We start from the raw sequence: 23,207 nt of genomic DNA on the forward strand, positions 1-23,207 counted from the left end.
TATGCATAGTCCCATTTTCTCACAACATTGTGCACATCTGAGATTAGGATACCCACCACAACTGGGTTTGAGGGGGAATGATAACTATAATAATAGTGAGGAGTTAGTTAGTGTCAAAGCATGTGACACCACATGATGTTAGTTAGATTGTTATCAGTCCAGGATTAACTCTGTATATAACATACTCATCATTGTAATCAGTCATGATAAAAGATCAATATACAAATCTCTCTAAAAGTACTCTGTCTTTCTTCTTCAACTCTCTCTCTCTCTCTCTCTCTCTCTCTATTATCACCTGATAATACAGATTTGAAAGATAATTAGAAAAATACATTAATGACCCTATTTCCAAACAAGAAGTGCAAATTTAGTGCTATCTGGACGAACAAAGCAACACGAAAACAAGCCAAGGGCTATGCATACCTTTGAGCTGCAGAGCCGTTAAAAGCTTTCCTCCCATCGTATCACCTTCCAAGGGTTGAGCTGATTCCCACAATTGGTTGAATGTCTTCATCACCTTCCTACTCCGTTATTGTGGTTATTAAAAAAAAAAAAACAATAAAATAATAAGAAAAAGGCTTGAAAAGAAATGCAAAATGGGAAGCTAAAATTTGAAGAAAGTTTGACAAAAACTCATCAGAAAATCCTCAAAATTATAAAAATTAATCTTTGATTGATACGAAGCAAAAGCAGAAGCTGTATAAAGAAAAAGTATGATAAGTATAAGTCTATAAATTTACACATTTATGTATCTTTATACTTAGTTTTTGTAGGAGAATTTGATTTAAAAAGGATTTATTACTTTATTTTCTCAATTTTCAATTTTCAACTTGATTTAAAAAGAATTTGATACAACTTTTACAAGATCATGCACAAAATCATGCATTTTGCAATGGATAATCACATTATAGTCATCCTTTGTAACATCTTGAAAAATGAGTTCTCCAATAGAATATTAGAACATTCATTTCCTATGTCCTCCTTCTCTAAATTACTTCTGTTAGGAGAAGGGTAAAGCAATCCTTGAGCCATCCAAAGGTTGATCAAGTCATCCTTTTCAATTGTTGTAACACCCCGACTCCAAATTTAATCCCTTATTTAATTATTTAAGGGAAACTACAAATTTACCCTTAAGGTAGGGGTATTTTGGTCATTTTCTTACCTTGAGAGAGTTTAGAGCAGTGACTAGTATTTTTAGATAGGTCGTACTGAGACGAGTTCATAGACACGTGGTGGGCTCGAATCGGAGTTGTAACGAGAGAGATATGGTCAAAGGAAGCCCAGTGGCACAATCGTAATTATTTCAAAATAGGATTTTTATGAAAAATCAGATTCTCTCTCTCTCTCTCTCTCTCTCTCTCTCTCTCTCTCTCTCTCTCCCCGTCGGTCTCTCTCTATCTTCGAAACCTCGGCCACCGGCCACGGCTGTGGACAGGGCCGGTACCAAAATAACTGGGGCGTCATCCTCTTCCAGCCCCAGCCGACTCCCGCCTCTAGCCGCCGTGGTTTCGCCGAAAAATGGAGAAGAAGCGGCCGGTGTCGTCCGATCTTCGACGCCGTCGATCTCCCACCTCCGGCCACCGATTCCGACTAGCGAGGTATGGTTTCTCACCTACTTTTCATGCTCTAGCTGCCTGTTGGATAGAATTGGATCAATTCTTAGCGTAGCCACCATCGATCTCCCTCCTCTGGCTGCCGATTTCGACTAGCGAGGTATGGTTTCTCACCAACTTTTCATGCTCTAGCTGCCTGTTAGGTAGGATTGGATCAATTCTTAGCGTAGCCAATTCGATTCTCGAATTGAAATTCGGCCGGTATTCAGGATCGCGATTCCGGCCACTTCCGGGATCGCGTTTCCGGCCACTTTCGGTCAGTTTTTAGGATAGGTCCAAGAACAAAAGTGACTCTAAATAGGGCGTTATACATAGGGTAGGATTTTGGAGCCGTGATTTTGAGATTTTCCAGCGATGCGTAATCGCTTTGGACACCCAACGCTGCCGGCGCATGTGGCGGGTGGGCGAGGGTAGTGAAGTTGCATTATGTCTCGATGAGATCCTTAGGTTGTCACGAGTGCATAGGATTTCGCGGATCTCAATTTGGACGTCGTTTGACTATCGAACGGATATCGCATATTGCTCGTTATCCGAGTTAGATAGGTTAGGACTGTTGGATGGTCTCAAATTTAATATATGTTAATCTAGGTATTTCTAGGATCGTGTAGGAATTATTCACGGATCATGAATCGGAGCCCCAGATGTTCCGATTTAATAATTTAAAGTTTATGTTTTATAATAACCATCAGATCGTGTGATCGTGAGCGATCTGACCGTCCGATCTGAACCAAACTTGTAGGACGAGTGTCCTATACCTTGCAGAACCCATAGGAACTTTCGGATCAGAATTTGGAGGTCGTGGTCCTCGTGGGCCCGCTTGACCAGGGTTAGGGTAGTTTAACCCTTGGTTGACAGTGAGTCTCCCGAAGTATCTCACCTTCCCAGGGGATTATCAGGTACTAGACTATTGTTGAGGTCAACACAATATTAGAATTAATATATATGTTGGTATAAGGGTACAAAAGAGTCTAGAATGTCAGTTTGAAGTGCTATACGCACTACCTTAGGCACATCCCTGGATTTTGGTTACACTACAAGTACCTCCTTGTGAAAGTTAGGTCCCACGTGGCGTAGGTTATCCGGCGTGCGGACAGACCCTATACGTGACGTTGGTTGTACCGGGGTATAGGGAGATATTGTGATATGATGTTCAGGTCTCGCGTGGCGTAGGTTATCCGGCGTTGAGACAAACCCCATACGTGGCTTTGGTTGTACTGGCGTATGGGGAGATATTGTGATATTATGTTGAGGTCGCTCGTGGCGTAGGTTATCCGGCGTGTCGGCAGACCCCATACGTGGCGTTGGTTGTACCGGCGTATAGGGAGATATGTGATATGATGTGTAGGTCTGGCGTGGCGTAGGTTATCTGGAGTTGAGACAGGCTCCATACGTGGCGTTGGTTGTATCGGCGTATGGGGAGATATTGATAGTATGGCATGGTCGCACGTGGCGTAGGTTATCCGGCGTGTTGACAGGCCCCATACGTGGCGTTGGTTGTACCGGCGTATGAGGAGATTGTGTGAAATACAGAGGAATGAAATAAGGTATTGCCTATGTGTGGAATTAGGTTTTATGGAAGAACTACGTGTGGCTTGATCCCTCAAGAAGGGTACGTAGGCAGCCTAAGGTTATTAGGTGCAGCCGCTGAGTAAATGTTAGTCATTATGGAGATTGGTTCGGACCTTGTTGTTGGTCCTGAAATTGAGGTGAAAATGTGATTGTGTTAGGAGGTTAAAACCTCATATGTTGAAATTTAATAGTCATAATTTATATTTTGAATTTATCATTTGCCTTGCTTAAGGCATGAATTGATTTGTTAGCATGCTTCGTAGTTGAGAATTATTAGAAGGCCGAAGGCCATTTATGTGAATTGCATGAAATTATATTGTGCATGCTGCCAGTTGTGGATGTTAAATGCGTTTTTATGCAGGTTGAAATTTTGGAAAATGTCCAATTTTTAAGGGAGACTCTGCCGAAATTTGGGCAGAAAGTCTCGATCTTTAGTAAGTGGGCCCGACATCAGGGTGATGTCTGGAATTCAACAGGATTCGCCTCGGATTTTGGGAAATTCGGGGCGGGTCCTTTCAATTGTCAAACCTGTTGTTGAACATTGAGCAATATGCAAAGGATTGCTTCAAAGATGTTGATTTTAATTCATCAAAACTCAACGTCAAAACCGATATTATTCTTTTGTCTTCTTCTTGTAAATCTCATACTGTACTTTTTTGAATTGACCGCCATACATCACTCTTTTTGAAGCTCATCATACTTCCTAAAACCTATTGGTACATGAGTTTGAATCACAATTAAATTATAATAGGGTAAAATAACAATGCAAATACCTCATGAATCAATAGGGTGTGTATATTTACCACCCAATAAAATAATCTGGCATTTTCCACGTAAACTTCAACTTTGGTGCAAATTTGCCACCGCAGTCAATTGCGCCACACCCCCTCTTTTACCTCCCCGCGAATCCCTTAGCCCACTCTCCTGGCTCTATCTTTCTTATGTTCTCTCAGTAGTAGAGATTAGATTATGCATCTCGTTCTAATATTGTATTTCTTTGAATTCTTGCAAAAGTAGAAGTGACATAGTACAGAAAAATAATGAAAAAGAGAGTATATTGTGAGCAGAGAATTGAGAAATAGGCAGGGGGATTTTGTTCTCAGGCTGTGGGTGATTCAGGGGCCAGTCGTGGGTGAGTAGAGAATGGGGAGCTGCAATGGGGTGGGATGGGCATAGTTTAAAATACAGAGGATATTATCGTTTTTTCGGGTCACAGATATTTCGGAACGTTTCCATGTACATATCGTATAAATATCGATAATATCGGAAAATATCGATGTCGATAATTTCGCTACTTCAGCAATATTTTGTTAAAATATCATTATAATATCGAAAATATTGACGTAATGGAATAATAATAATAATAATAACACAAAGCACACATGCAAAGGGGATTCAAACCCCTGCCATTTCACTCCTCTAACGTCTTAACCACCATGTTGCTTATGTTTTTGTGATAATACGCAAAGAGAAACTCTATGTGGTACTAAGTCACTCATGTATCTTGCCATGCAATGTATAAAGTATAAAATATTGTAGTAAATCGTTATATATAAATGATTATGGTGTGTTTAATCTTTTTTCATTAATTACTAAATATTTTCTACACTCATAGTGTTTGTAAGCTCGCTACATAATCAACTTAAATTAGTTAAACCCATCATGCAATGCAATGCATTTCCTTCCAATTTTTTGTGATAAACTAATAGATAATTGACTAAATAAACATCCTCCAAATTTTCAATAAAAAAATTTCAACTTATTCAATTTTTATCTATATCGATAATATCTTGATATTTCCATCAAAATTTTCGTGTTTTTAGACTACCGATTTTTCCGATATCATCGATATTTTAGACCTTGGAGATGGGTTATTTTGTTTTTCTTTTTAATTAGTATTTTTTTTCTTTTTGGTCTTTCATAAAATTTTTGAAAACAAATTATAGGGATAAAATTGGAACTGTAACATGAAATGGGTTGTAAACAAAATTTTAAGGTGTCTTTTGAAATTTTTAAAAGAAAAATCGACGAAAGTTAATGAATTATGTGGCACATTAACATCAACCTTGTTTGATTCACGGAAAGGATATGATGGGAAATAATTTCTCATTTCTTTTCTTAAGGGATGAAAAATAAAATTTCCGTTTCCCATGTGATAATGCTAGTAAAGTAATCAGGAAATACTACTTTATTTCATTTCCTATGTTTGGTTTGTGTAGGAATGTAAATCAAAGTTTGTTTAAATTTTCAATTATACCCATATTAAATCAAGTATCCCGAGCCTCTGCATTTGGAGTCCACATTTTTACTCGTATTTAGCTTTATATCGGTCAATTATGGTTGGAAACATCTCTCCTCATATTTATTTGAGGATTCCAATGGATGAATAGATAATCAAACTCAAAATAAAATAGTCAAATACTTTTACGTAAAATTAATTAATTTTAAAAAATAAGCCATGAACCCAAACAAAGGAAGCACAATATAAACTAATAATAAAAATAAAGAGAAGCTCAAATTCTCTATTTTCCTCATCATGGGTCCCCAGAGAGAGAGAGAGAAAAAGGGGGAGGGGAGAGAGAGACTTGAGTTAACAGCACGACTAATGTTAGTTTTGGAAAATAAAAAATTAAATTTTATCATAACTGACATGTTATATTTTAAGTTGTTGTATTGTTGTAATGGTCGAGATAAAGCTAAATGTGGGTAAATGTGTGAATTCTAAATACAGAGATTTGGAACTCTTAAATAAATAGTACTATTAAACGAACCCTAAAATTAATTGAGTACACTCTATGATCTAAGTATACCCTAATATTTTAATTAAAATGTAAAATTAACTAAGTACACCCTATAAAACTACTAAAAATACTCTTGATACATCCTAATACTTGTAGCATTATTTTATAGTTGATTTTTATCTTGATTTTTTTAATAGTGTTTATAAATCTTTGACTTTTCATATAGATTTATGTTTCTACTAAAACTGTTGACACTTTTTTTGCAATTTTAAGTTCTTGCAATCACCACATCTTTCGTTAAAAACACAATAGAACAAGCAATCTCTTGATTATGGTTGAATATGGTTAGTATGGTATAATTATTAAAATTATATTTGTTTCACAATTTCATATATCTTTTTTTGTCATTTTATATTATGATAAATCAGTAATTCAATATATATTTTTATAATAGTATATACTCAGTTAATTTTAAAGTTCGTTTAACAACACTCTAAATAAAATAAAAAAGAGATATTTAGTCAAATACCCATTCTTAGCACTAAAACTATAAATAAACCCTACACTATTTAATTTCTATAAACATACCCCAAAAAAACCCAAAAAAATAATAGCTGGCCCTATTGAATTTAATTTTAATTATTAAATTACTTTGATACCCCATTGAGTGTTTTGGGCTGTTTTATGAGGTTTTTGGGTTGGGTTTGTTTTAAGAAATCAATGGCAGTTTTGTAATTTAAAAGAAGTTAAAAGCCTTATTGTTATGTTGTAAATGGGTTTTGGGTGTGTTTCTAAAGTCCATTTCATATAGGGTTTTTTTATAATTTAGGCTCCAATATTGGGTATTATAGTGAATCTCCCAATAAAAAATACTGCATTTAATGCGCCACCAAATGTAAAGCCTGGGTGATAGGTTGTCAGAGTAAATGCGCACAATCTTGAGTCTCTCATGAAACTTATGTCTGCAAACTGGAGGCCCGAAGGCCCAAATAAAAACCCGAACTAAGCTGAAAAAAATCTGGGCCTCGTGCCCAATACGTTTTCTGGACCTGATTTAAGTTTATGTTCGGTTATTATTTTGATTCTTTAAGGGCTTTACCATTTTCTTATTTTGGGGTTTAATTATTTTAAAAGAAAAGTTTTTTTCTTTCCTCTTTTTTCCAAAATTTTATTTCTTTCTTGGTCAATGACAATAAGTATGCTGTAGTAGTCATGCATGACTCGGTCAAGTAAAATTTTGTGCCATCTATTTTCTTTATCTTATTTCAACGGTCATCTTTATAAAAATAAAATAACATTTAAAGTTATTTGATCGACATCCAATCCAACAAATAGAAAACATGTAATGCAGCATCTATATGTTCATAACAATCCAAGATTGCCAAAGCAAAATGCAAGAAACAATGATGAGAATAAATTAGCAAAGGCACAACTATAAAACAAAGAAGACAAAAGGTTCTTCCAAATGTTAAACCATAATCTATTTTCTCTCAACAGGGAATTCTAAGCCACCCAAATGATCAGATTCAGGAGAGAAATTTTTATAAAGCCTATAGAGAGAAAGTGTGCCCAAAAAAAAAACTCAAAATCCTGCAGTGTTGAAGTTTGCTTGATCGGATTCTTGATAATAAAAAATTGTTCCGCAAAACTGAATCTCCCAAGGAACCTGATAATAGAGATTTGAAAGACAATCAGAAAGATACATTAATGACCCTCCCTGTTTCCAAACAAGAAGTGCAAATTTAGTTCTTGACGAATAAAGCAACACGAAAACAAGCCGAAGGCCATGCATACCTTTCAGTTGCAGAGCCGTTAAAAGCTTTCCTCGCATGGCATCACCTTCCAAGGATTGAGCTGATTGGGAAACTGCCACAATTGGTTGAATGTCTCCATCACCTTCCTACTCTGTTATTTTGGTTATAAAAAAAAACAATGAAATAATAAGAAAAAAGGCTAGAAAAGAAATGCAAAATTGGAAGCTAAAATTTGGAGAAAGTTTGACAAAAACTCATCAGAAAATCTTCAAAATTATAAAAATTAATCTTTGATTGATACGAAGCAAAAGCAGAAGCTGTATAAAGAAAAAGTACACACTCTAATCTAATAGATGCTGATGCATAAGCTGATAAGGAAAAGATACAACAAGGCTGGGGAAGAGTACAAGTATAATAATGCACTGAAAATTGGGAATTGCTTGTACCTTATAATTACAATGAAATTAATTTTCCAGAAACATAGCTTCTTCAATCTGCACCCCCTGATCAACACCTGTCCCTCTACCCACTGATCAAAAACAACTTTGGTCAATGCTGCTTGTGGAAAGAAAAAATGATCCCTGAGTTCTATTTACATGTGGAGGTATAAATCATCCCTGAGTTCTATATGGTGTGTATGTGGATGTATTGAATGTGGAGAACACTTGAGTTTAGTTTAATTTGTTTTGGTTTTCATATCTTTATTTGAAGTATTGAATGATTAAACTAAAATGCGAATAGAAGATAACAACCTAATTAATGATAAGTGAGAATGAATCGCACAAACATTTTTTCTTAGCGGTTTACATGATTAAACAAGTCAAATGGGAGGTAAAATGAACACTAAGTTAGATAGGGCTTCTCTAGTAGGCCTAGTCCCATATGTAATTTTGTTTAGTTATGTTCGGGCTTAGCCCCCAATTCACCAAAAGAAGATTATTATTATTTTTTTTGTTTTTAAAATAAAAAAAAGTAAAAAGAAGAAAATAATTTATTTCAGAATCAAAGAAAATAAATAAGAAAATAGAAAAACTTACAGTCGACAATTGGAATATGTGAAATCTTTGGCCATTCTGGGCCCCTGTCTTTATTGCATCTCTTTTCCAGAAGAGGACAATTATTAATCCATATGTACTGTAATTTCGCGAGACATTTCATAGCTTCAAGTGTAGGTAGATACATCAGATTCTTGCACCGCAATATATATAGGTACTCAAGAGATGCAAGATTTCTCAACCACTCTGGAAGAGCCTCCATGCCGTCGAAGGATTGTATTGACAAATAAGTTAGAGAAGTGAAGTGTTGAACTTGTTCAGGCAGAGACTTGAGCTTCGGCCATCCGTACAAGTTTAATATTTCAAGTTGTGGAATAACCTGAAAAGCAGGAAATGAATCGAGCTCTTTCCAAAACCCACCAATTGACAATTCCTTTAAGCGGGTGAGGGATGCTGCAAACGCACTTGGGGGTACATCTTTTAATCCATCACAGTTATAGATCTGCAACTGACGGAGTTGTGTGAGGCTGTCTAAACTTGGAATAGCTTCAAGATTTGGGCAATAGATAATAGACAAGTGCTCAAGAGAGGTACAATGTTGTAACCCACTCGGTAGGCTTGATAATTCATCACAATTCCAAATCTGTAATTTGCGGAGAGATGGAAGCCCATGTGTGATTGGAATGGATGTTATTTTGGAGCATTTCTCTATTTTCAACATTTGAAGAGAGGTGTAGCATTCTAGCCCCTCAGGTAGAATACATAACTCAAGACACTTGAGAATAGGAAATTTGCAGAGAGATGCGACACCCTGTGTAACTGGGATGCACTCCAGACTTTGACAATCCATTATAATCAACTTCTTAAGGGAGAGCAGAGTGTGTAGCCCATCAGGCAAAGTCCTAAGATTAGGACACCATAAAATACTCAATGACTCGAGAGATGCACAACAACCAAATACATCCGCAGCAATACAAGTTAAATCTGGGCACCTCTGTATCTCCAAATATGAAAGATTTTTGTTGTTCTTTAACATGCCTTCCGGCAGAGAAGCAAGTTCCTTCGTCGTCGTTATTGTGAGATGAGTAAGAGTGGTGAGCTGAGTGCTTATATTAGCTATCGGCATGCCGCTACCCATGGAATGTATTGTTAACTTTTGGAGACATGGAAAATGAGTAGGAGCACTTTTCAATTGAATACAATTCCTCAGGAACAGCTCCTCAAGGCGAGGAAATATTGCAGCTTCCGTCCATTCAATTAGGTTCTCTGCATTATCAATACTTAATTTTTTCAAGGAAGAAAACAAATTTCCACTCATCATCCACGATGGAAATTGATCACTGCTAAAGTTGCAAATCTTCAAAATTCTCAATTCAGAGTGCGGTTTAAGGCCTTCTAGGACATCCCTGTCGTTGTTTATGGCGCTTGACCTGTATTTCCCCCATTCAAACTCTAGTTCGCGTATGTTTGTCTTCTCCGCTAACTTTGCTTTCTTTGCTTCTTCTTTATCTCTCACATGCTCCAGATCACAAATAGATATTTTGCCTTTCAAATGCTTTAAGCCACCTAACTCCTCTATTCCACGGCCTTTCTCCTTACCCACAATAAAATAAGATAATGATCGGAGATTACTCAACCGCCCCATGCCAACAGGATATCTCATACCATAATACCTATCAAAATAAATATGTCTCAAGTTGATTAAACTTTGCAGTTTCTTTGGAAACTCTTCAAGATCGAGATTGCGCATTCTTAATGTCTGTAGGTTATAAAGCTTGCCAACAGATTGGGGGAGCCTTTTGATCATTGTTTCTGAAATATCTAAATACCTCAAGTGTTTCAACTTTCCAATTGAATTTGGCAACTCATCAATATCAGCCTCCTGTAATTTTAAGACACGCAAACCTTTAAATCTCGATAAGATGTTACCAAGAACTTCACCTTCGAAAAACATTGAGCGCAGTACAATTCCTTTTGGAATTCCCTGTAGTTCTGAGGTTGAAGGTTGGGCCATATGTCGAACATCATTGGAGTCCTTGCTCTTTGATTTTGAAACACGTTCTGCAAGATCATGCACAAGATCGTGCATTTTGCAATGGGTAATCACATTATAGTTATCCATTGAAATATCTTGAAAAAAGGACTTCTCCAATAGAATATTAAAATATTGATTTCCTACGTCCTCCATCTCTAGATTACTTTGGCTAGAAGAACGGTGAAGCAATCCCTGAGCCATCCAAAGTTGTACCAGGTCATCCTTTTGAATATTGAAATCTTTGACAAACATTGAGCAATATGCAAAGCATTGTTTCAAAGTTGGTTTTAATTCATCAAAACTCAACTTCAAAATCGACATGATTCTTTCATCTCCATCTGATAAATCCCATATGGTACTTTCTTGAATAACCCGCCATCCATCAATGTTTTCAAAACGCATCATATTTCCCAAAACCTATTGGCACACGAGTTTGAATTTGTATTAAATGATAATGTTTAAAAATTAACTATAATTACTAGGTCTGTGCAAAATCCAAATCAATATTTCAAAATTGACCAATCTACTCCAATTTTATTGGTTTCAATAATATTGGAATTGGATTGGTTCCAAAAAAAAATTTAAACTAATTGGACCGGTTTGGTTAGCAAATCTAGAATCCAACCTTTTAAAAATATATGCAAATATTTTTCTTTTCCAGTGCTCGAACATAAACCACCTTTTACGTTCCACTTACACCAACACACCAACACAACTTTGTTGATATTATTTTGAACAAAAAAAATTATATATTAACATTCTAGATTTCTAAGTTTTTGTGTTGATTTTTTTAAGGAATGGATGTAACTTGAACTTTAAATGTCAAACTTCGTATTGTAGTGTTGTTTTCTAAAATTTATTTATGACTATTTAGTACATACTTAATGGTATTTTCTATTGGATTAAATTCTATATGATCATCTTTGCAATTATCATATTTTCATACAAACCGATCATCCAATTCAATCCAATCCAATGTACATTGAATTGGATCCTGACATCCGAACACATTGGATCAGATTGTAAAATCTCAAATCCAATATAAAAATTGAATTGAATTAGATTGATAACAAATTCATTGGTTTCGAACCAATAACACTATGCAATAAGCATTTAATGACTATATTTCTTTATAATAAAAAAATAAAGGCATCATCAAACGTAGCAAATCTACTCTCGTAAGAGGCTTGTAAATCAAGCAATTAAGAGTATTTACTCTTGCAATCGAATGCTGCTTCCTTGGGTATCTTTAACACTTGACAAACAACTCGTCAAATCATTCCATTTGTCAGGTTCTTCGTTCCAAACATCATCGAGTACAAGCAAATATCGTTTTCCTTTCAGATGTTTTTGAAGATTTTTGAGTGCTGCTTCCTTCTCTTGAGCCTTTTCTGGTTTAAAATGTACCAAGATCTTGTTTAAAATCGACTTGACTTCGAAAGGAATAGATACGCATATCCATATTTTTATAGTGAATTGTCTGCCTATCTCATCATGATTATATATAGATTTAGCCAAAGTTGTTTTTCCCAAGCCAGCAAATCCTACAATGGGCATAACCGAGAGAGAATTCTTTGGAGTATTGCTTGAGTCGATCAAGGTTGTTACTATATCTAACACAACCTTCTCCCTTCCAACGACGTACTTTTCATCTTGAGCAAAGCTGGAGACGGTTTCCCTGTCAACTCCTGCATCATGAGAGCTTCCACCTTGGAATGTTCTTTCAACTAGATCAATACTAGCTGCCTCATTCTTCAGATTGACTAAAGATGAGTTGATTTTCTTGATTTTATGTGCCATTTTGTGACGGAATGCAATGGGATTGTAGTGGAGTGAAAAGAAATTGAGTACCTTTTTCTTCATCTGGTCTTGCACTTCTACCTTACGCCGGAGAACTTCATATTCATATTCATCCAACACATCATCAGCATCATGAGCTATGTCTTCAAGGTCCTTCACCCACATTTTGACCGCCTCGGCCCGATCCCTTTTTTTCCCGGCATCTTGTAGCATGGCTTGAACCTTGGACAATGATTCACGCAGACTTGTGAGTTCTCCTTTGAATCCCCGCAGAAGATTGAATTCTTGTTGGGCAAGTGAAGCCACCTTCGTCAGTATCCCCTCAGCTCCAAAAGTAACAATTTCTGACATCTTAGTTATAATTTGTTCACGTACACAGCAAAAACAACAGGAACTGCTGTTACTCAAACGCAATGTGTCTCTCAAGGTCATGTTATGGATTTATATAGAGATGGGAGGAAAGGAACTTATATTAGACTTGCAAATCAAGCAATATTTGTTTGTATAATATTCTTTTTCAAAGCCTGGGCGTTTAAGTTTCGAATCATATTATACCAACACATCGACCAAGGGGACACCTCAAAGAGATATACCTCAGTCTTCGTTTTCTTCATTATTAAATGATGCTCCTAATCAAAAGCAAAAGCAAAGAAACTTAAAAAAGCATCTCTTTTTATTTTTTTTATTTTATTTTGTTATTTTAAATATAAACTATGTAAGATTGTCCTCTGTTTGTGATCTCAAAAAGAAAAAAAGGATCTTTTTTCTTCTAAGTTTAAGTATTGTTCTTGGTTCGAAGTCTGGGCATTTAAATTTCGAATCATATTATACCAACACATCAAGGAAGGGGAAACCTCAAAGATACCTGTCTTTTTGTTTTCTTCATTATATTTTTAAATCATTCCCCTAATCAAAAGCAAAAGCAAAAGCAAAAGCAAAGAATAAAAGGAACACTCTGTTTTGTTTTTGAAATAATCAAAATCAACATTGAGCTTCCAAGCTTGGGTCTAACTATTTAGATTCTCCTCACTTTGTGGACAATGAGGGGGATTTTTTTGGTGAAGGGGTTCAATCCAACTATTCAATCATTAAAAAGTTCAAGTTCAATATTTTCTCTTTCTTATTAGATAGTGGGTCAATTGAACCCCTCTCGCAACCCCCTCACCCACCACAACCCCTATTAGCATTTCCACGTGATCTCAGGTTCCATTGTGATGAATTTGATCGCAAGTTTGCTAGGCCTGGGCCTTTTTGTGCCTACTTTGTTCCTTCTTTGGTCTTAGGCCGAAGGTAAAATTTCATGAAGGAAACTCTCTTCAAAAATATGAATCATGTCTAAGAGGGCCTGAATGTGTATGATCTTTTTAACTGTCCAAATTCCCAACAAAACCAATCTAAATTGCAAAGGGACCTGACCCTAAACAAAAAAAAAATTATTATTGTTCTTAGTTTAAGTATTTTTGCTTTACAGTTCTATAATTTTAGTGTTTTTATTGTATTTGAAAAGCGTTAATGAGTATAAAAATGAGAGATCTCTCATTTAGCAATTAATACGCAAAAGATGAAATAGATAACAATTTAGCAATTAATATTGGAGAAAGATAGTGATTAAAGTAACCATACATGAGATTGTTTCTTATTGAAAGCACAAGAAGAATAGAAAATTATATCGATATATAAGATTGCATCTTTTATTGTCAAACAGTCTGATGTGCTAACGCATATATTAATTTCTTTCTTTTTCGGAAATTGAAATTATATCACATATACATTATACATTCCCCCAGTCAAAAAGTTTCTTCTATCTTTGTTGGCCTAAAAAGACATAGAAAGCCACCAAATAATTTGAACACAAAGCACACTGTATTGCTAGAAAAGGAGCGTTTGAATGGGATGAGGAATATCTACGATTACTTAGAAAACACCCTAACCCATTATTTCTTCTCTCTCTCTCTCTCTCTCTCTCTCTCTCCTCCCAGACACTGGTACTAACGGTTAACCTGGTTTAAAGAAAAGAAAAGAAAAGCCATGGCCATAACTGCTCTGCTACTTGTTAATATGAGTATGGACGCCATGAGATTTGTGTCAAAGTGAAAGTTTTATTAGGGTCGTGTATATTTTCTCTTCTTTCACTATCAATTGCTTTGATATGTTATGGGAACACAATGCATTAGAGAGCTGTAATATTTTATTTATTTATTTTCTTGTTCTAGCTCTTCTCTCTTTTGCTCAAAGTAAAGCACTCTCTCATAAAGCCGGCATGCCTAATCATAGTTGTGAGTTGGGCGGTTGGTCAATACAGTATGTCCTTCTCTTTCCATTCAAGTTAAATCCTCCTCATCATAAATTAGAGTAATTTAGAATACTATTTTATCCAAAAATAAAAAATAAAAAAATTTCATACATACCCATGTTGGTCAAGTAAAATTTTACTCACCATTCTACTTTTATTATAATAGATCCACTTATCATTTTACTTGAAGCATGTCAACTACCCCCGGTTCACTTCACTCCTTGGTGGCGGATTAAGACTAAGGGCCAGCTTGGGATTGTTGTCACTTAAAAAAAAAAAATTTCTTCTGTTGTGCTTTGAAAATAATTAGTTATAAAGTAAAGTAGCTCCATATTTGGTAAACAATATTTTTAAAGTGTTGTTAGTACAAAAATCAGTGTCAAAATCTTTTGGTAAATTTTAATATAAAATTATTGTAACTGTGAATAATGACTAAAATAGACATGATGTTGAAAGTGTTATGTACTAATCAGTAATGGTGATGGTGATAAAGGTGGAGTTGGTGGTTGTGATAGTGGTGGTGGTGGTGGGGATGGCGATTGTGGAGGTGGTGGTGATATTCATTGGTGGATCCACCATGGGGTCAATGGAGTCAGACGACCCCATGGAAGATCTGAATTTAGTGGTAGGATCTGATTTTTTTTTTCCCTTGGCAACCATGGAACCGACCCAATGGAAAAGAAGAAGCTTCGTGGGCCAGCTGGGGTTCTGTTTTTTATTTTTTAAAACTGCTTGGCAAAACGACAATGTTTTGGCCAAGGCAATTTTTTAAAACGACGTTTTAAAAATAAAAAAAAAACAAATAAAAAGGGAGCTGAACCCTCTAAACAGCAGAGACCCCAAAATTCACCTCCAAAATCCCAATTTTCATATTTCTCCTCAACAACAACCCTAACCCCAATCTCCCCAAGACCTCCACCACTGCCAAGGGTGCTAGTTGCCATTCACTACCAACCGTACCCGCCGCCTTCACTATATTTGTGAAAGTTTACAATTCAATTCAAGTAACTTTTGTAATTGTAATATTGTTTTTGACATTAATTATGAGTGAAAGTACCATTGTATCATTTTCAATAGTTTTTTCATCTTAAAAAAACATTGGGTAGTTTACACTATGACCCCATGAGTGGCAATTCCTGCATCCGCCACTGATGATGTTTGTTGTGGAAGTAATGGTTGTGGTGTTGTTGGTCGTGGTGGTTCACTTCATTCCCTAGGTGTGGATTTCGACTAAGTAAATTTAGGTTTTAGCCACAAAAAAACTTTCACTTTTGGAGAAAGCCAAAGCTTTTTCAAAATAGACAGAAAAACCTCTCAACTTTCAAATCAAAGACATGCAAATGTAAAAGGATTCCTTAGGAAATCCAAAAATAAATAAGAGCAATTTTGTCCATTTTGGCTTCTTTTAAAAAATTTCTCTCTCCTTTGGCTTTAGACCTGATTTAAGTTTATGTTTGGTTATTATTTTGATTATTTAAGGGCTTTATCATTTTCTTAATTTGGGGGTTTAATTTTTTTTAAAGAAAAGTTTTTTTCTTTCCTCTTTTTTCCAAAATTTTATTTCTTTCTCCGTCAATGACAATAAGTGTGTTGTAGTCATGCATGCCTCAGTTGGTCAAGTAAAATTTTGTACAATCTATTTTTTTTATCTTATTTCAACGGTCATCTTTATAAAAATAAAATGACATATAAAATTATTTGATGGATATCCAATCCAACAAATAGAAAAAATGTAATGCAACATCAACATGTTCATAAGAACCCAAGATTGCCAAAGCAAAATGCAAGAAACAATGATGAGAATGGCAAAGGCACAACTAAAAAACAAAGAAGTCAAAAGGTTCTTCCAAATGTTAAACCATAATTTCTTTTCTCTCAACAGGGAACTCTAAGCCGCCCAAATGATCAGATTCAGGAGAGAAACTTTTACAAAGCCTAGGGAGAGAAAGTGTGCCCAAAAAAAAAAAACTCAAAATCCTGCAGTGTTCCATGAAACTGAATCTCCCAAAGAACCTGTTAATACAGATTTGAAAGACAATCAGAAAGATACATTAATGACCCTGTGTTCCAAACAAGAAGTGCAAATTTAGTGCTATCTTGACGAACAAAGCAACACGAAAACAAGCCAAAGGCTATGCATACCTTTCAGCTGTAGAGCCGTTAAAAGCTTTCCTCGCATGGCATCACCTTCCTACAGAAGTCTTGAAAAGAAATGCAACCTTGAAAAGAAAAAGTGCACGCTCTAATAGATGCCGCTGCATAAGCTGATAAGGAAAAGATAGAACGAAATTAATTTTCCAGAATTGGGAATTGCTTGTACCGGTACCATATAATTACAATGAAATTAATTTTCCAGAAACATAGTGTTGATGCTCAAAATGGTTAGGCCAAGGTTGAGTCCAACTTAGTGATGAGGTGTGATGGATGATGGATGAAGGTGAGGACCTTCACCAAGTGTGTGAGGATTTGGGCAAACGATAAACATATAGAAGACAAGATATACGTGGTTCACCCGAATAATGGGCTACGTCCACGGAGAAGGCTGTTCTCATTATGATAATGTTTGTTTACATTTGTACAAGGGGATTAGACCCAAATATAGAGATAACAAGTGAGAAGCTCAGCCTAGAGATGGATCCAGAAGAGAGAGTACTCAAGAGCCAGTCCCCTTCTAAGGAAAGAGTAGTCTTCTTTTATAGGTGAGGGGGAGTCTCCATCTCTTGTAGTTTTCCGATGTGGGACTCCTCTTGCTTTGCTTAGAGTTGTGATTTGTTGATGCTGCTTCTTTGGCTAAGGTGATGACCTCTCAAAGCATGGCACTCGAATGATCTAGCCTAGCTAGTTGCTCGGTCAGTTATGGTACAAACACATAGCTTCTTCAATCTGCACCCCATGATCAACACCTGTCTCTCAACCAACTGATCAAAACCAACTTTGGTCAATGCTGCTTGTGGAAAGAAAAAATGGTAGGCATTGGCAAACAGAGTTAATATTCTTTGTAGAGATGGGTTTAGAAAGAAAAATGGTACCTTTAGAAGGGTGAATGTACTTGAGGTCAATAATTTTCACAACAATGCACACTACTTTCAACCATTTCGCATTTCAGGATACACTTTTGAAGATTATTGAATTTGAGTTTTGGTTCCATCCAGGTTCACAAATCTCGAATATGTCAAGAGTATCTCACAAAGTCAACCGCAGAGATTTAAACGTAAATCTGTTAGGAACTTACGCACATCATTTGGTACCTTGAAACCTTGAACTTCAACTTTGGTGAGAATTTGCCACCGCAGTCAATTGTGCCACACCCCCTCTTTTACCTCCCCGCGAATCCCTTAGCCCAGTCTCCTCTCTCCTGGCTCTATCTTTCTTATGTTCTCTCAGTAGTAGGGATTAGATTATGCATCTCGTTCTAATATTGTATTTCTTTGAATTCTTGCAAAAGTAGAAGTGACATAGTACAGAAAAATAATGAAAAAGAGAGTATTTTGTGGGCAGAGAATTGAGAAATAGGCAGGGGGATTTTGTTCTCAGGCTGTGGGTGGTTGAGGGGCTAGTCGTGGGTGAGTAGAGAAGGGGGAGCTGCAAATGGGGTTGGATGTTAGGGGTGGGCATAGTTTAAAATATAGAGGATATTATCGTTTTTTCGGGTCACAGATATTTCGGAACGTTTCCATGTACATATCGTATAAATATCGATAATATCGAAAAATATCGATGTCGATAATTTCGCTACTTTAGCAATATTTTGTTAAAATATCGTTATAATATCGAAAATATCGACGTAATGGAAAAATAATAATAATAATAACACAAAGCACACATGCAAAGGGGATTCAAACCCCTGCCATTACACTCCTCTAACGCCTTAAACCACCATGTTGCTTATGTTTTTGTGATAATACGCAAAGAAGAACTCTATGTGGTACTAACACTCATGTATCTTACCATGCAATGTATAAAGTATAAAATATTGTAGTAAATCGTTATATATAAATGATTATGGTGTGTTTTGACAGGACCCGACCCAATTTCCACTTTGGAATTCGAACCAAGCCCTGTGCGTGTCCGACACCTGGCAAATGTCGGGCACAATGACCTCTTTACCCTTTTCTGCTAATAAATACTGTTAAAGCTTTCCTTAGACTCTTGTTGAAAAATTGGCAGAGTCTCCCTTGTGATTTGACTAAATCCAAATTTTTCCACCTGTCAAACAAACTAATAAAATCACACCAACTGCCAGAATAGGGTAACTGAATATTCATCAATTCTGGTTATCTAATCCAACCAGATATCAGAGCAGTTACTAATGAATTACAAGACTTTAAGTAATTTACAATAAATCCTAAATCTCGGAAGTAGCGTGGAAGCTGGAAGTAGGCCTGGTGGTGGATTCCTGTGCTCTCGACTGCCTGGGGGGCGCAAAACATTTCAAAGTGTGAGTGAACCAAAAATAAAGTTCTGGGAAACTATATATGAACATAAATAACCCCCACTGTAAAACATAATATTCATAAGAAAACTGAATCTGTAAACTGTACTTGAGTTATGATAAGTCCAAAGCATTTAGGTAAACATATATATACAGTTATATACACAGAAGTATAAGCTGCTCGATATTAAGAAACTCAAGTAAAATCACTGAAATCAATATTTGCATAATTGCATTGAAATTCCTTTAAAGTTACCAACTGGGTGTACCCTTTTAATTCCGTCAATTCCTGGTATCCGTCAATTCCTGGTAACCGTCAATTTCTCTGTTAATCTGTCAATTCCCCTGGCAGGTCTCGGGCGTCATACAGGCTACCCGAGCCGCAAACTGGCGAAATCAGGGGACTATAATCAGCTTGATCCGCCGGCAGGTCCTCGATGACACCAAGTCAGCTCGAGTCGCTCAGGCAGGATACAGGGGACCGTAGTCAGCCTGATCCGCTATCCTGGCAGGTCTCGGGGACATAAGTCAGCCGAGCCGCAATCCTGGCAGGTCTCGGGACACTAAGTCTGCCGAGCCGCAAATCCTGGCACTCACGGTCCGAGCGTCCCCGAAACTCGTGAGGCAAATGTCAAGTGCACTGACGTAACGGGAAATAACCTGGATGTCCGTAGACATCATCATATCCGAAGGCAACATAAACCGAAGGCAACATAAACCGAAGGCAACATAAACCGAAGGCAACCTGGATGTCCGTAGACATCGTTTTATTTGACGGCAACCTGTTTCTGTAACTGGGTACCCACATTGGTTTAAGAAAATATATAAACTGCTGAGAAAATATCATATGTAAATATAATACTATTTCTGAAAAATCTGATAAATAACTGAATCTGTAATTAATCTATAACTGTGCTGCCCCAAGAAAATAGAAAACTTCTGATAAGTCTGATAAATAGCTGACTTTTGTTAAATCGGAAACTATACTGCTATTTAATATGATGTAAATCTCAAACTCTGCTTTTTGTACGAATTCACTGAAATCTACTAATTTAACTGTATTCATAATGCTACTGCTATTTTGTTATATAATGCTCAAGGTCTGCTGCTAATATAACCTCAATAATGTATTTAGCAGTATAAAACATGCTCAAGACTTGCAAGAATTCTTATTCAAGATCAAATAAGGCAATTCATTTGCATAAAATCATTTATAAAAGAAAGGTCCACTCACTGCTGGTCCGAGCTAGCTGGACCTCTTGAAGGTTTCTCCTGGGGTTCAGTTTGGCCTCTGCTGGCTGGTATTATAATAAGCTGAATGGTCTGATTGGCTGGCTTGCAAAGAAGGGATTCTTGTTTCTGTCTCTCCTTCTATGCTTTTGTTGGCTCTGTCACCAAATTCAGAAGCTTTGAAAGAACTAGTATCCAAATCTGCTAAAGCGTCTACACTCCCAAAATCAAAGTCATGGAAACAAAGAACCAGAACGTGAGGAGGTTCTTGATCTGGTCCCATGAGGATGAGGATGAGGATGGTCGGTTTTCAGAGAAAGAGAGAGGAGAGAACTGATTGGAGAGAGAGAGAGAGGGAAAGAGTATCACGGGAGAGATAGTAACATCCGATAAAAATCTCTCTTTTTTTTTTTTAATAAATAATGTGAGGGCAAATCCGTCTTTCTTCTTGAAATTTTCGGATATTTTGTTTTGGGTTGTTACATGTTTAATCTTCTTTCATTAATTACTAAATATTTTCTACACTCATAGTGTTTGTAAGCTCGCTACATAATCAACTTAAATTAGTTAAACCCATCATGCAATGCAATGCATTTCCTTCCAATTTTTTGTGATAAACTAATAGATAATTGACTAAATAAACATCCTCCAAATTTTCAATAAAAAATTTTCAAGTTTTTCTTACTTATTCAATTTTTATCTATATCGATAATATCTTGATATTTCCATCAAAATTTTCATGTTTTTAGACTACCGATATTTCCTATATCATCGATATTTTAGACCTTGGAGATGGGTTATTTTGTTATTCTTTTTAATTAGTATTTTTTTTCTTTTTGGTCTTTCATAAATTTTTTGAAAACAAATTCTATGGATAAAATTGGAACTGTAACATGAAATGGATTGTAAACAAAATTTTAAGGTGTCTTTTGAAATTTTTAATAGAAAAATCGATGAAAGTTAATGAATTATGTGGCACATTAACATCAACCTTGTTTGATTCACGGAAAAGATATGATGGGAAAGAATTTCCCATTTCTTTTCTTAAGAGATGAATAATGAAATTTCCGTTTCCCATGTGATAATGCTAGTAAAGTAATCAGGAAATACTACATTATTTTATTTCCTATGTTTGATTTGTGTAGGAATGTAAATCAAAGTTTGTTTAATTTTTCAATTATACTCATTGTTGATGCGAAAAAATGGTTTGACACGTGGTTCGCCCAACTTAGTGATATTATGTCTTCGGAAGGGAGTTAGTCTTCGGAAGATCAAGTTCCTGCAAAAAGGCACGTTCGGTAAGACCTTGGGATACCGGTGTGGTACCGGCCGAAGGCTCTCCGATACTTAAGTAAGTACGTATTTAGTAAATATCATATTACAGATCGAGCGGTAGCGTACCGTTGGTTTTTTCTCTCTTCCCCTTTCGGGGATAGGGGTCTCCTTATATAGGCCTTGGGAGGCGTGCACTGTGCTCATATTTCCGATGGGGGACTGTATAAGCGGATTGTGAGCATGACACGTGTCCAGGTGCAAAACAGCCAGAATGTACGTCTTCGGTAGGGAACATGCCGAAGGGTTTATTGTGATAAATATCGGTTCAGTCCACGTGTTTGGCAGTCATAGGTCGTTTATTTCAAGTATAAACAGTAGTCCCCCAAGTTCTCTTCCGAAGGTCCTTCGGAAGGGAATTTGGTTCTCCCTGGATGGTCGTAGGTGCCCTGCCGTTCGGTAAGATCGTTTAGAAGGGACTCCCCTGAGACCAGAAGGGTCGTCGATGCTGAGAGGGGTGAGGGTAGAGACGCTTCGTTTTCCGCGCCTGGCGTGTAAAGACGCTTCGTCTTCTGTACCTGGCGTGCAAAGACGCTTCGTCTTCTGTACCTGGCGTGCAGCCCACACCGTCATCCACTGGGCGACACGTGGCTAGCGAAGTGACGCCTGACGGCGGCATTTATGAGCCGTTTGGTTTCCCGAGGAGTACTGTTGCAGCCATCTCCCTATAAATAGAGGCTGCTCCATGCGTAAAGCTCACTTTGCATTTGAGAGTTGACGCGAGAGCTCTGTGCAGGCGATTTCCGAAGACAGTGAACGGCAATCCAGGCGATTTTCGCAGAAGTTCTAGGCATTCAAGGCGATTTTCGAAGTCTACATTCGGCAGTCAGAGCTTCCTACAATACTCAAGGTAAGGTGCCGTTCGGTACTCTCGTAATACTTTCTTTTATTTCTGTACGTCTTTTCATGGCGTAGGCTAGCCGATTGTTAGTAAGGTCTTCCTTCGGTGGTCTAGTGAGCCATAGGTAGTGACTTAGGCATCGGTAGGGTAGTTTATGACACGGCCTTAGCCATTATTTCCCTGTTTTGTAGATGTCTGCTAGCGAGTCGTCCTTCGGCAGTGAGCCCAATGCGTTCGATGAGAAGTTGTCATCGAGCTGGGACACGTCCAGCGGGGCTGCGAGCCTCGAGGCCGAGGGTGGAGAGGACACCGATGTAGAGATATTCGGTGAGGAGGTGAGCTCCGTTCTCACCCACGGCATCGGTAAGGGACTTATGACGGGGCAACCGCTTCCCTTGGCCGCAGTCTATAAGGACGGTACCCGCGTCGGTACCTTCGATCAGCCGGAGCCCTTCACCTCCGGTCGTGATGAGGTCGTTTCTGGTCCTTCTCGGCCAAGGGTGACGATCATCCACCGGGAGCGGTCTAGGATACCGGTGGGTGTACCGAAGAAGACCCTGTTCAGGGTCGAT

General features: G+C 37.1%; 2 protein-coding genes and 1 long non-coding RNA gene across 3 annotated transcripts; all 3 read right to left on the reverse strand.

Moving 5' to 3' along the window:
- Positions 1–7,322: 7,322 nt before the first annotated feature.
- Positions 7,323–8,367, reverse strand: LOC117632996. The gene is made up of 3 exons (XR_004586561.1): positions 8,124–8,367; positions 7,718–7,828; positions 7,323–7,589 (listed from the first exon to the last, which is right to left on the reverse strand). It is a non-coding gene; the product is annotated as an uncharacterized LOC117632996 (long non-coding RNA).
- Positions 8,368–8,398: 31 nt separating this feature from the next.
- On the reverse strand, positions 8,399–11,109 carry LOC117630486 (putative disease resistance protein RGA4). The gene is made up of 2 exons (XM_034363195.1): positions 8,715–11,109; positions 8,399–8,403 (listed from the first exon to the last, which is right to left on the reverse strand). The coding sequence occupies exons 1-2, from the start codon at positions 11,107–11,109 to the stop codon at positions 8,399–8,401; spliced, it is 2,400 nt and encodes a 799-aa protein (XP_034219086.1).
- A 711-nt stretch (positions 11,110–11,820) lies between these two features.
- On the reverse strand, positions 11,821–12,903 carry LOC117632136 (putative disease resistance protein RGA4). The gene has a single exon (XM_034365549.1). The coding sequence runs from the start codon at positions 12,856–12,858 to the stop codon at positions 11,920–11,922; it is 939 nt and encodes a 312-aa protein (XP_034221440.1). The 5' UTR covers positions 12,859–12,903; the 3' UTR covers positions 11,821–11,919.
- Between the last annotated feature and the right edge of the window lie 10,304 nt (positions 12,904–23,207).

The sequence above is a fragment of the Prunus dulcis genome, chromosome 6 (assembly GCF_902201215.1).
Source record: "Prunus dulcis chromosome 6, ALMONDv2, whole genome shotgun sequence".
Lineage (NCBI taxonomy): Eukaryota > Viridiplantae > Streptophyta > Magnoliopsida > Rosales > Rosaceae > Prunus > Prunus dulcis.

Coding starts and splice junctions, on each gene's coding strand:
- LOC117630486 (XM_034363195.1), bottom strand. CDS start 11,109: ATGCGTTTTGAAAACATTGATGGATGGCGGGTTATTCAAGAAAGTACC.
- LOC117632136 (XM_034365549.1), bottom strand. CDS start 12,858: ATGTCAGAAATTGTTACTTTTGGAGCTGAGGGGATACTGACGAAGGTG.